The sequence below is a fragment of the Gorilla gorilla genome, chromosome 5 (assembly GCF_029281585.2).
Source record: "Gorilla gorilla gorilla isolate KB3781 chromosome 5, NHGRI_mGorGor1-v2.1_pri, whole genome shotgun sequence".
Classification (NCBI taxonomy): domain Eukaryota; kingdom Metazoa; phylum Chordata; class Mammalia; order Primates; family Hominidae; genus Gorilla; species Gorilla gorilla.
The window spans coordinates 53820392-53833834 of record NC_073229.2 but is presented as its reverse complement, the minus strand read 5'-3'; the positions used below and the strand labels follow the sequence as shown (position 1 = coordinate 53833834).

The window sequence follows — 13443 nt, the reverse complement described above, 5'->3', positions numbered from 1 at the left end:
TCCTATTCCTGAGATTGGGTAATAATATATATCAGCTGAGCTATAAAGAATGCTGATTTCATTTCTATTTTCATTTTTTATGAATTTTGGAGGGAAGAAAGGTCAGTAATTTAGATCTATTATTAATGTATTATAAGAATAAACATGTGTGTGTGTGACCTCTCTTTATATACCTACACACACAACTAATACACTATATTTATTACTTTCTGTCCTCCAAGAGGAATGGAATTTTTTTCTCTGTCATAATTTCCTGGTTGGGCTGCCATGGTCAGTTCTCAATTTCATGAAGATCAACAGGACTTAACCTAGTTGCAACCTTAAGATGTTAGCATTTCATATTTTTAAAACTTGCATGTTTATACTGCCTTGAGGAAAGAGTAGACTCTAAATGTAATTAATAAGTAAATGAGACTGAAACGTTTTAAGAAATGGTCCAATCTCAACACAACATAACCAAAGGCACTAACTAGCACTTATTCTGTGTCCAGCACTGCAGCAAGCAGTTTATTATGTCCATGTCTCATGTACTCTTCCCAATAACTCTGTGAGATAATGTCCATTAGTGTTCCCATTTCATTGACAAGGAAATAGAGACAGAATAAGGATAAGCCATCTACTCAAGGTCAAAAAGAGTAGTAATGTCAGGAGTTGGATCTAAAACTAACTGACCCCACAGACCATGATCTTAATCACAGCACATATTCTTCCAACAATTCTTTCAGCTGATACAAAATTTACATCAACGGAATGACCTTTTTAAAAACTCTTATAAATGTCACAATAACTAGGAAAGCAATATGTCTGAATAATTTCCTTAATAATTCTCAATACTGTATTTACTATCAAAGTTAATCTTAACAAAGTTCTCAGGCTGGCAAGAACATAGCAGTATTCTGTCCTAATCACAGTTACTGTATTTTTTAACCCTAAATTGATGCATAAGCTGAGGAAGACAGAATCTAATTTCGGTCGTATAAGACTACTTTGCACATAATTATATTTTTTGACATTGGATAATAAGAGGGTTATTCTTTGAACTTTTCTAAATAATTTTATGGAGAAGAGACAAACATAACTTATTTTTAAATAAAAATAATACTAGTCCTAACTAATACGCCTGAGCCAGTTCACAAAGGTTAGGCAAAACTACTAATGAAACCATAGCAACTTCAAGTACAGCTATTGTGTGTAAATGGTTACCAGTGAGTTAAGAAATCTTAGGCAGCCAGAGGACTACTGACTGCATGGCAACAGAGAGAGAGAGAGAGAGGGAAAGAGCTTTTAATTAGAACAGTTTACCACTATGTAATTTCTCTCAAATCCTTTCCCCCTCAGAGACCACATCCATTTTATCACCAAAATTTAGAACGAGGGTGAGACTGCCAAAACATTATGTAAGTTTATAAGATTAATCAGTCTATATAGTAATAACTATCAAGCATTACTACTAAGCTACAATGAAATAAACTGAAAGGCATTATTTATGGCAGAAGCATCTTGCAGGAACTAACTTAATCACTATACTTGTTTCCAGGAGGCCCAAAGACCAATCCATGACCACCAATTGTTACATTCTAACTCCCATATAGAAAGATTTTCAAAATAAGTCTTACAACAGGGGACAAAAGCAAGCATTATGCAAAGTTGCTGATTGTTTATGGAAGATGCACCAACTTCTAAAAATAATGAACAGGATGGGAGGGGCAAGGAATATAAATGAGCACATTTTAAGAAGCACATTCCAAAAGAGGCATTAATGGAGAGTCACATAATTTCTATAGCATTTGTTTCTGGAAAGCATAGTCAATTACATTTTAGTAAAGACATGCCTAATATTGTCAATGTATATAACACCTAAAGTAAATTAAGTAAAGTAAATTAAAGTAAATTAAGGAAGGTTAGACTTGAGTATGGTTGGAAAGCTATCTAGTTCTCACATCTTTACAAAGGAATTAAGTTGGACTTTATTAGGCTAAAAGCTGAAAACAATTTCATGGACTGATACAAATCTTGTTTTTCACTTTTCTTGTGAAGTTGGTCTTCTTTAAATTTAATCAAAGTATAGAGAGCACAAATCACATTTCTCAATGTGACTCCTGTGAGTAAAATGTACTGTGACAGCAAGAAGGAAGAACTCTGTCATAAATGCTTTTCAGTACTCTAGACAGCACCCCATTTTACAGCTTCATTTATACTTCTTGGATAATACCCAATTGTTAAGACCAGCACCACTGACTGCCCCCGCCCTCTTCCTCCCCACCTCCCACTTTTTAAAGCACAGAACAATCAGAAAGAACCTATGTAGAAAAAACTCTTCGATATCTATAGACTGGCGTCTCTTACTACTATCAGTCCTATTCAAAGCAATTATCAAAAGGCAAAAAACAAAACAAAACAAAAAAACCCATTTATTCCATATTTAAACAGGGTGCTTAAAACAATCACAGGGATTGACAATTTGTAAGCACAAGCTTCTGCAACTCACCTATTGATCCTTGGGACTTACTACAGTCTATTCTCAACACAGGGGAAGAGTGATTCTTTAGAAATAAAACTCAGATCAGGGCACTCCTTTCCTCAAAAGGCTCCCTATTTTACTAAGAGTAAAACACAAAATTCCTTTCAATGGCAGATAAAGCCCTACCTAAGCCAGTACACTGCCCCTAATTATGTCTCTGATTTCATAGTCTATGTCTCTGTCCCTTGCTCTTACTCAGCTCCACACTGGCCTCCTTGCTCCAGTTCCAATATATCATGCAGTCTGCCTCAGGACCTTTGCACTGACTTCCTCTTCTGCCTGGAATGCTCTTCCTCTAGATATCCCCAGGTCTAATTCCTCTACTTCTTCACACTTTTGCTCAAAATTCATCTCAATAAGGCCTATCCATTTAACATTTCATCTTCCCCCCTGCCCTTGTACTCCTAATTCCCCTTTCCTGTTCTACCTTTTCTTTTTAGTTATAACATTATTGTCTGCTAACAGACTATGTAATTTCCTTTTTTATATGCTCACTGTTGTTTATTGTTATCTGCTTGTACAATGTTCATGGAGGACAGGGTTATTTTTTGTTCCCTGTAGTATCTAAAGTACCGAGAACAGTGTCTGATAGATAGTAGGCACTCAATTACCACTGAATGACTCAGGACAACTCACACAGCACTACTAGTAAGATAAGACAAGGGCTCATTTTATTGAAATACATGTGCCAAAGATCTTACTGGTAAGCAGACCAGACTGTTCTAATTTAGGGGTAAAAGAACCCTTCAGCAGCCAAGTAGGCAGCTTAGTAGGCTTATTTCACAACAAATTATTCTCACTTGAAGCAAAGATTACTAAAAGATGCCCTCTACATTACCTGCATCAGTGAAACTAGACTCAATATTTTACCACACAGTCTACATTACAGGATGAAAACAAAAAAGCTAGTCAAAGGAGAGAGCACTGAGCATGCTTTCAGACAACCAAATCATCAACCAGTTATAAACAGTGACAGCACAAAGTTATTCACTCATTCTATCACTCCATCAACAAATACGTATTTCTGGGCCCTGGGGATGCAGCAGTGGGAAAGACAGATACAGCATTTAGATGAAAGGAAGGCATATATGAATATATAATCATAATAAAGGGACAAATGGTGATGGAGAACACACAGGAGAGGGTCCCAGCACAGACTTAGGAAGAAGTGAATTAGAGAGAGATTGCTGAAGGACTCAAACTCTAAGCTAGGCCTTGAAGCTTCTTTACCTTTTAAAACTAGTGCTAATCTGAGAAAAAGGTAGCATCTTATTGATCATGTCAGGCAAAAACTGAATGATATTTTCTTAAGAGATATGTAACTTATTTAGATTTCAAATGTGAGTTTGTAAAAACATCTACAAGGAGTTTCGCCACCCACCATCTCCATTTCAGCAGACCTCTCTGATAAAAAAAAAATTGTAAACATAAATGTTAATAGTTAACTCATTAATCTTTTTCCTAGACCACTTCTCTTCCTGTGTTCACTATCTTGAGCACTTAGCCTAGTTTCAAGCAACTAGGCTAGGTATTTCTTTCAGCATTATTTCCAAAACTACCATGTTTATTAGCTAAATTAGGAAATAACCTGTAAGTCCAAGCAACTCGGCTAGGTATTTCTTTCACCATTATTTCCAAAAAGATCACATTTATTAGCTAAATTAGGAATAACCCTACACATACACACATACACACACACACACACACACACACACCCAGAATTCATTAATGCGCAATTTGTATCCAAGTACAAAAGAAGTATCAATAGTTATTTTCATTTAACACTCTCCATTCCATACAATCTCTTTTCTGTACACTTTACATATTTCCTTCATTCTCTGTCTGGAATAAATTTCAACTTCCACATCCTATCCCTATTTGTTTCTTCGGACACAGTTATTACCTTCTTTAGAGGCTTTTCTCCACTAAGCTTCTCTAATATTCTGAGTTTCATGCAGCACCCTGTAAGTTGTCTAGACATTACAGATTTGACTCAGCCCTTCAGTTATTTTAGGTAAGCATTTCTTAATAAGAAATGCCTCATTTCTTTAATAAGACCATAGCAATTGGAAAACGAGACAGGCCCTTAGTTTTGGCATCTTACATAGAACTTAACACAATATTTACTCAATAAGAAGGGGTAGCAGACTTTCAAATAATAATCATAGCCTTAGATCAGAAAAATGTGATGAGAAATAGGTTTAGAGCCAAAAGACCAGGGAGAGATGCAATTTTGTATGTGATATTATACAATTAGGTTCATCTCTCTCAACCTCAGTTCCCTCATCTGAAAATTAGAGATAATACCATCTATTTCACAGGGTTGTTGTGTCAAATAAGATTATGTGAAAGCCCTTTGTACCCTCCAATATGTTACTGAAAAAAAGAAAGTTTTTATAGAACTGCTCACCCACGTTTTGTCAGTTTCACTCATAAGCATAAGACCCTGTTTTTTGAAGAAAGGACATAGTTGTAATGTTGGCAAGAAGTCAAACCAAAAGAAATTAAAGTCAGATATTAACAATGAGAAGCATCATTACATAAATTTAAGTTCCCAGAAAAGTCTTATATCCATTTCAGATTTTCAACTAGTATGCTCATCCAAAATATTTCCTAATGTGTTAAGGATCCAGGAGGAAACTGCCTCTGGTAAAATGATATCTTTTTATCACACACTATGGAATGTGTTTGTGTGGGGAGGAAGGGGGAGAGAGTTGTAACTATGTCATCCCACATAAAAGTAAAACCTTTCATCCTTTTTCCAATCCCATTTCCAGTTCCCAGTACCCTTTGATCTCTTCTCTAAAGCAACCACCTTAATGAGGCTTAGCTTATAAAGCCCCAAAGATCTAGTCCCTCCCCATTCCAGCTTCATCTTTTGCCATATACACCTCTATTCCCACTAAACGCGCGCGCGCGCGCGCACACACACACACACACACACACACACACACACACACACACACACACCTTTTCTGCCCTCAGCTCCCTCTCTTGGCCCCTGGATGAACTTGTACTTTCCCCACCTTTCCAACTCTCCTTCATCCGTTAAGCCCTCTGTGTATACATCTTTTTTGCAGAGGCTTTCCTGAAGACACCCCATGTCTGGTTAGGTGGCCATACTATGCAGTCCTTTAGCACTCTATACCTGCCCTATAATGGCAATTCTTGTGTTCACCTGTTTAACAAACAATGGAGTGCATGTACTCCAATAATTATTCAGCAACGAAGAAAACAAACTCCATGCTTGAACACAGCTTACAAACAAAGGGAGAAGACAGACAATAACAAAATTTGCTAAGAACAAAGCAGGGTAAGGAGTAAACAGTGACAGTAGGGGTACTATTTCAGTTAGAATGGTAACAAAAGAAGAGCTTCTGATGAGAAGACCCTTGGGTAGAGTCCTGAAGGAAAACAGACAGTCATGTAGGTATGTGGGGAAAAAGTTCCAGGGCAATAACAGAAACTGGTGCAAAGGTCTTATTGCAAATGTGGTTGTCTGTACTCAAAGAACAAGAGGCCAGAGTGACCGGGGTGGAGACAGAGTGGAAAGAGGACTAGGTGAGGTTAGATTAGAGAGTACACCAGAGACCAACTCATGTAGGACCTTTCAGGTCTTACCACATGGTATTTTGTTTGATCATTTACATTGTTCTTCTCTCCCATTAACAGCCTCAGCTCTTATTTACTGTTATATTCCTCAGAGACTATTACTGTGCCTAGCATAAGGTAGATATTCAAATATTTATTGAACAACATCAGGTTAAAATGTAAATCCAGAAATTTCCTTTACCAATTCAGTGTTTTCAGCAACTTTTACATTGAAATAAAAAGCTAAACTTATTAGTTGAGCAATCATTGTTAGTAAGTGGAAGAAGTGATCTCTTCTCATTGGCTTTCACTAAAACAAAGGCTGCTGAATAGCCTTGTTGTAGGTCTTCCCCTCTATCATGGTAGAATCCAAAACCCCACTTCCATTTCCCTCTTCAAGAATGAAGCAGAGATAAGGAATTCAGTATAAGAAACCTGGGATGGGAACTTGTAAAATAAAGGAAAAAGTATCAGAAGACTAATTTCCACTTAATTAATGACAATTCAGTTTCCATGAAATTTGAGGAAATAGTTCCCAGGAGGAATCAAAAAATTCTTGTCTACTATGCTTGCGCAAAGAACCACTACAGTTAAGAAAAAGGGGTGGGGGGGCATGGTGGCTCATATCTGTAATCCCAGCATTTTGGGAGGCCAAGGTTGGGGGATTGCTTGAGTCCAGGCGTTCAAGACCAACCAAGGCAACATAGCAAGGCCTTGTCTTTACAAAAAAATAAAAACAGCTGAGTCTAGTGGTGTGAGCCTGTAGTCCCAACTACAAAAAGAAAACAAACACACACACACACACAAAGAAAAGGCAATATTATAGTAATACTGAATTACAGCTTGCTCTGGTGTTAGGTTCAAATATTGGCTATTTAAGATTTTTGCATTTCTACTGGTAATATCTGCTGAATACACAGGAATATATACGCATGCAGTATCTTGCCAAACATTACTATCAAGAAGCCAACAGAAAGGCCCAAAGGATTTCCAATCATTTAAGAGATCTAGATGTACTGTATCTTTACAAAATTTTGCCATCTGTACAACCACATCCTATGGCGGTCAAGAGCAACTTAGTATATCCATCTTTTAACACTACATTTTCCAAAAATCATCTCCATCCAGATTCAGTAACTGTATATTGTTCCTAATGTTCAAAATGCACTACCTATTGTTCCTTTCTCAAAGGTATAGTCTTCATTTGTAAGAATTAAAATTTAAAACATAGCAAAAATCTGAAGTAGTCATGTACCACATAACAATGTTTCAGTCAACAGTGGACCACATATATCACTCTGTCACCTGGGCTGGAATGCAGTGGCGCAATCATGGTTCAATATAACCGCTGCCTCTGGGCTCAAGTGATCCTCTCACCTTAGACTCCCCAGTAGCTGGGACTACAGGCATGCACCACCATGCTCGGCTAATTTTTTAAATTTTTTTGTAGAGAAGGGGTTTCCCTATGTTGCTCAGGCTGGTCTCCAGCTCTTGGGCTCAAGTGATCTGCCCACCTCGGCCTCCCAAAGTGCTGGGATTATAGGAGTAAGCCACTAAGCCTGGCCTACAGTACCATATTTTTACTGTTGTTTTCTATGTTTAGTTACGTTTAGATACACAAATACATAGCATCATGTTACAGTTGCCTACAGTATCCACTGCAGTAACATGCCATGCAGGTTTGTAGCATAGGAGCAACAAGATACACCATATAGACTAGGTGTGTAGATTATACCATCTAGGTTTGTGGAAGTATACTCTATGATGTCTGCACAATGACAAAATCACCTAATGACACATTTCTCAGAACACATCCCAGTCATTAACTGATGCATGACTGTATATAAATTAAAAGTGCTAACCGAAACATAAAGGCACAAATACACATATCACATGATTAAAAGCCAACTGTAGGCCAGGCGCGGTGGCTCACACCTATAATCCTAGCACTTTGGGAGGCTGAGGTGGGTGGATCACTTGAGGTCAAGCATTCATGACCAGTTTGGCCAAAACAGTGAAATCCCACCTCTACTAAAAATACAAAAATTAACCAGGCATGGTGATGTGCGCCTGTAATCTCAGCTACCTGTGAGGCTGAGGTAGGAGAATCGCTTGAACCTGGGAGGTGGAGGTTGCAGTGAGCTAAGATCGTGCCACTGCACTCCAGCCTGGGTGACAGAGCGAGACTCCGCCTCAAAAAAAAAAAAAAAAGAAAAGAAAAGAAAAGAAAAAAAAAAAACTGTAAATCTGAAAGTAATTAGAGATTTTGCTAATTAGCATTTAAAAATTTGTGTTCAAATTATAGCCTGCTCTAAACAGGCAGCTTGTAGAACCACTCTCGCCTAAATTATGTCTGGTTTGGCCAGAAGTGTAGGTTTTCGTTTGTTTACTTGTTTTGTTTCAATGTGAATTTGAATACTTTTAGGAGGTGCAGATGTATTTTGCCACAGACCCCACCACTCCCAATTGTGTAACACTGAACCTCATTTATGTTCTTTGTGTGACCCTAAAGGTATTTAAATTTGCAAACCCTGCAAGTGTAGGTGAAGATGTTTAGTTTCTTATGCATATCCCAAAATAACTTCAGAAAACACTGAAATGGCTGGGCGTGGCAGCTCGTGTCTGTAATCCCAGCACTCTGAGTGGCCTAGGAGGGCGACCACCTGAGCTCAGGAGTTCGAGACCAGCCTAGGCAACATGGCAAAACCCTGTCTCTACCAAAAATACAAAAATTAGCTGGACATGGTGGCCCATTCCTGCAGTCCCAGCTACTTGGGGGACTGAGGTGGGAGGATTGCATGAGCTGGGAGGCAGAGGTGGCAGTGAGCCAAGATCTTGCCACTGCACTCCAACCTGGGTGACAACAGGGTAAGACGCTGTCTCAAAAAAAAAGAAAACACTGAAATAACTATAGTCGAACTACAGTGATTTTTTTCAGTGATATGAACATCACAATAAAAAGTAAACTGGAATATTTTTCTTAGGGCAAACAAGTTCATTCTATTTTCAGAGACTTTCTGTAATTTAAAACACTTCAGAAGTCAATGACCTCAATTCTCATCATTTTACAGTGAAATGACTGGGCCTACAGTGGTAAAGTGACTTGTCCAAGGTCATATGGCCAATTGGTAGCTTGGATACAAAAGTGCTTTGAATTTGTTTCCCCCAACCACACACTTTCATCAAAAGGAAGGGCGACTGTTTCTGATTATTCTGAGCCTGTGCTAACACTCTGCTCAGTGTTCTGCATTCAGTAAGTAGTCAACAAGTAGTAAGAGTCAACAAGTAGTAATGAGATTTGCTTCCAAGAGGTAAACTCAGTTATTGTTTATAAAAAACAGTATCCAGCTAGAGTTAAATAGAAAGAACAGATTCCTGCTCAACAGCCATAGTATTTGTTGAATAAATGAATGAATGGTTGAATGAATGAATGAAACCTTAGTTCAAAGGTAGATTTGTAGTTGCTGGGTCCTTACATGGATGAAGGAGCCAAACAAAGGCACCACTATCAGTAACACTTAACCTTCTAAATAGACACTGGCCTTAATTAAGGTCTTTTCACATAGGAAAAATAGGTTCTTAATCCGGTTCCAGAATGCCCAATTAGGCCAAAATACAGCATTTTGCACTTTGCACAAGTCAGCAAATCATTTCCTTTGTTATATAAATCCATCCTTAGTATACCTAGAATTTTGGGATACAGCTCAGATCTAACTCAAATGTTTTCCAAAGTAATTCACAAACACATTACTTCAGCATTTCTTCTACATTTAGGAAAACTATTTTTAAAAACCATCATTCTGCAACATTCCCTTTTCCAACTATAGCATACAGTAGGGCTCAACAAACTGTAATATACATGCCCCTGGGTAACATCCAGTAATCTCTGGAAGCCTCCATATTGTTGTATCAAGCAGGGCTGCGAGAAGAACAATTTTTCTTAGTTATTGGCTATTTTTTTCCTTTGTTTCTTAAACTTTCATTAGCAGGATCAAGGTTAATGTAGCCAAGGAGATCTTGTAGGTGGACCAAATTCTCCTCTCTTAACTTCTACTCTTCTACTCTCAGCCATACACTGTTCCAACTAAATTCAAATGGTGGAGAAACGTTTTTGCCACCTTTCCTCCTTCCCTTTCCATTTCATCTTCTTTATTTCTTTCTCCCTTTCCTTAGACAGAACATAGAAGTTCAAACATATCCCCTTTGTGTTCTGTGGGGAAGGAGTAAATGGTGTTTGCGATCAGCCCAGGATAAGAATGGGAGAAACTGAAACCAGGATAAGGGTGAGGAGAAACTGGTTAGGTTCAGCCCTGGGGTCAATGGGGGAATGGAGGTTAAGGAAGAGAAGTCATGATCTTCAGTTCTGTTTTGGCTTTCATAATAGTAACACTCTCCATTAAGGAATGCCAAAATTTCAATGTGACCAAAAGTATAACTGTGTTTAAGGTTTTTTTCTCTTTCATGGTATAGTGTATCTGTGAACTGGGGGCAGGGAGAGCTGTGTCAACTCAGATACTAGAAAAGCTACTATAGTAGAGAGCTCACACATACATGGGAACACTTGCTGGAATCTGTCTTATGCCCACCAATGTGCAACCTGGGCATGTGAAGGCACTAATGACATATGTGGCAACCCTTGCCAATGGGGTCAGGAGCCAGTGTATTAATGATCCCCATCTGAGGTGCATTACGTACAGCTTCTTAGATCTTGGCAGTTTTCAGCCCAATTGTCCATAGTGGTGACCAACTCACCATATACTCATAGAAGCTTTCTCTCCTTTCCTGTTTCATTTTCCCTAGCCCCCCACTACTGGTTCCTGAGAATCCCAGGCTCTGCTTTCTAGGGGTATCCCAGGCTAAAACAACAGAGGTGGTTACAAAGCTGGGAGAAGAAGCCTTTCTGAACAGGTAGAGTCTGCCCCTTATCCCAGTATAGAAATCTAATACTTCAAGGATCAGCATGTAGTTCTAGTATCATCTCCCACATGCATGGGCGATAAAAGAGGAGGGAGTCTATATGGCTGGGGATCCGTTACATTTCTTGAAGAGCACCTTTAAAAGTTGGGATCGGCCAGGCATGGTAGCATGTGCCTGTAGTTCCCACTCCTCAGGAGGGTGAGGTGGGAGGATCACTACAGCCCAGGAGCTTGAGTCCAGCCTGGGCAATATCACAAGACCCCGTGTCTTTTAAAACAACAACAACAACAACAACAACAACAACAAAAACCAAACCTGGGATAAACACTTTGAAAAGAAAATCCATAGTCAAAACTCTCTCCACTCCTTTCTCTATGGAACTTTTGTAAGAATTCAAGACTGCCTCTTCAATGGGGTACAATGTGCCTGAAATGATGTAAATACTAACACGCACCACCCATAACATGCATCTTCTGGTATCCATCCCTACACCCAAAAAGAGGTGCATGATAGGAATAAAGAATTTTTTGAAGTCTATATGTTGCTAAATGGTTCAGGAATAGAAACGGGCTATTAGTCTTCATTCTGTAGACCAGGAAGGCAAACGCAAAAAATCTACTCACACATCATTGAATTCCTCCAGAGACCTTGCAGGTGTAAAAACGTCCAACAGACCAATCACCTGTAAGAAAATATAAAAATTAAAAAGTAAATAAATATTAAACTCAGTATAGTACCCATCAGGTCTTAATCTTCTTTTTTTTTTAAAGAGTCAGGGTCTAGGCCGGGAGCAGTGGCTCACGCCTGTAATCCCAACACTTTGGGAGGCCGAGGCGGGCGGATCACCTGAAGTCAGGAGTTTGAGACCAGCCTGGCCAACATGGTAAAACCCTGTCTGTACTAAAAATACAAACATTAGCCAGGCGTGGTGGCGGGCGCCTGTAATCCCAGCTACTCGGGAGGCTGACGCAGGAGAACTACTTGAACCTGGGAGGTGGAGGCTGCAGTGACCCGAGATTGCGCCACTGCACTCCAGCCTGGGAGAGTGCAAGTGCAGAGTGAGACTCTGTCTCAAAAAAAAAAAAGAGTCAGGATCTCACTCTTGACACACAAGCTAGAGTACAGCGACACCATCACAGTTCACTGCAGCTCAAGCAATCCTGTCTCAGCCTCCCAAGTAGCTGGGACTATAAGCACGTGCCACCACCATGCCTGGCTAATTTTTCTTTTTTTGTACAGATGTGTCTCACTAGATTGCCCAGGCTGGTCTTGAACTTCTGGCCTCAAGCGATCCTCCCACTTCAGCATCCCAAAGTGCTGGCATTACAGCAGTGAGCCACCACGGCCAGCCACGTCTCAATCATTTTAATAGGAACTAATTCAAAACCAGCTACCTCAGTTCCATAACATCACATCATATACTTAATAACTCCAACTAATTTTCTACCCAAATTATGCTTTTGTTTTCTACTTGTTAACATCAATTCTCATATTAACCCACTTTACCATTAAAAATCTTCATTCTTTAGAATTTAATCATATGTAGTCAGTAGCTTATCAGAAGGCAAAAAGATTTAGGGTCCTTGCCTTACGTATGTACTAATGGTCTAATGAATTAATCCAACAGGTGAAAAAGGTCACACGTCCATGGTTGTTACCATAATATTGTGTTTTTTAAAAATGTATTCCACGAAGAATTTCCATCTTAACTGTATATGCTTCAAAACTGACATTTTTAAAGTCTCAAAATATTCTCAGTATATTCTTGGTATTATTCTCACAAAGTCTTAATGTATAGGGTATTTAAATCAGACAATTTAAAAATGAAAAAAAAAGTCTATCTTTACACAGGGATAAAGCAAAGAGCTACTTAATACTCAATAACCCATGGTCTTTGAGCAGTTTTTCTGATCATGAATTTATACTGATTTATCCACATACAGCACCCTCCAACGCCTACCTCCCATCTATTTTCCTTAAAACCCAGGCCGTTCATTTCTACAAAGTTAGGCATTGACAAGGCAAATAAGAAATATATAATTCATTTGTAATACACCCAGCCATATTTGAGAGTATCTGGTTATGAAGCAAGACTGTGGCCTCACTAGCACACTGTTCTACACTGCCAACTTAAACACAAAGCTCTAGAAGTAAGATATGTTAACACTCAAAACATTATCATGAAAAAGATCTTCTAATTAGGATGTTACTACACTCATCCAAATATCAGACTTTTTTTTTTTTTTCTTTGAGACAGAGTTTCGCTCCTGTTGCCCAGGCTGGAGTGCATGGCACAATCTCAGCTCACTGCAACCTCTGCCTCCTGGGTATAAGTGATTCTCCTGCCTCAGCCTCCCGAGTAGCTGGGATTACAGGCATGCACCACCACGCCCGACTCCAAATATCACTTTTTA

General features: G+C 38.9%; 1 protein-coding gene across 8 annotated transcripts in view; it reads right to left on the bottom strand.

The window, feature by feature from the left end:
• MAPK14 (mitogen-activated protein kinase 14) overlaps positions 1-13443 on the bottom strand; it is a 96180-nt gene that overhangs the window by 52623 nt on the left and 30114 nt on the right. For all 8 annotated transcript variants that reach the window (XM_031012104.3, XM_031012105.3, XM_063707559.1 and 5 more), the window contains exon 3: positions 11653-11711. In XM_031012104.3, coding sequence (XP_030867964.1) covers positions 11653-11711 — 59 coding nt within the window. The remainder of the gene's footprint in view (positions 1-11652; positions 11712-13443) is intronic.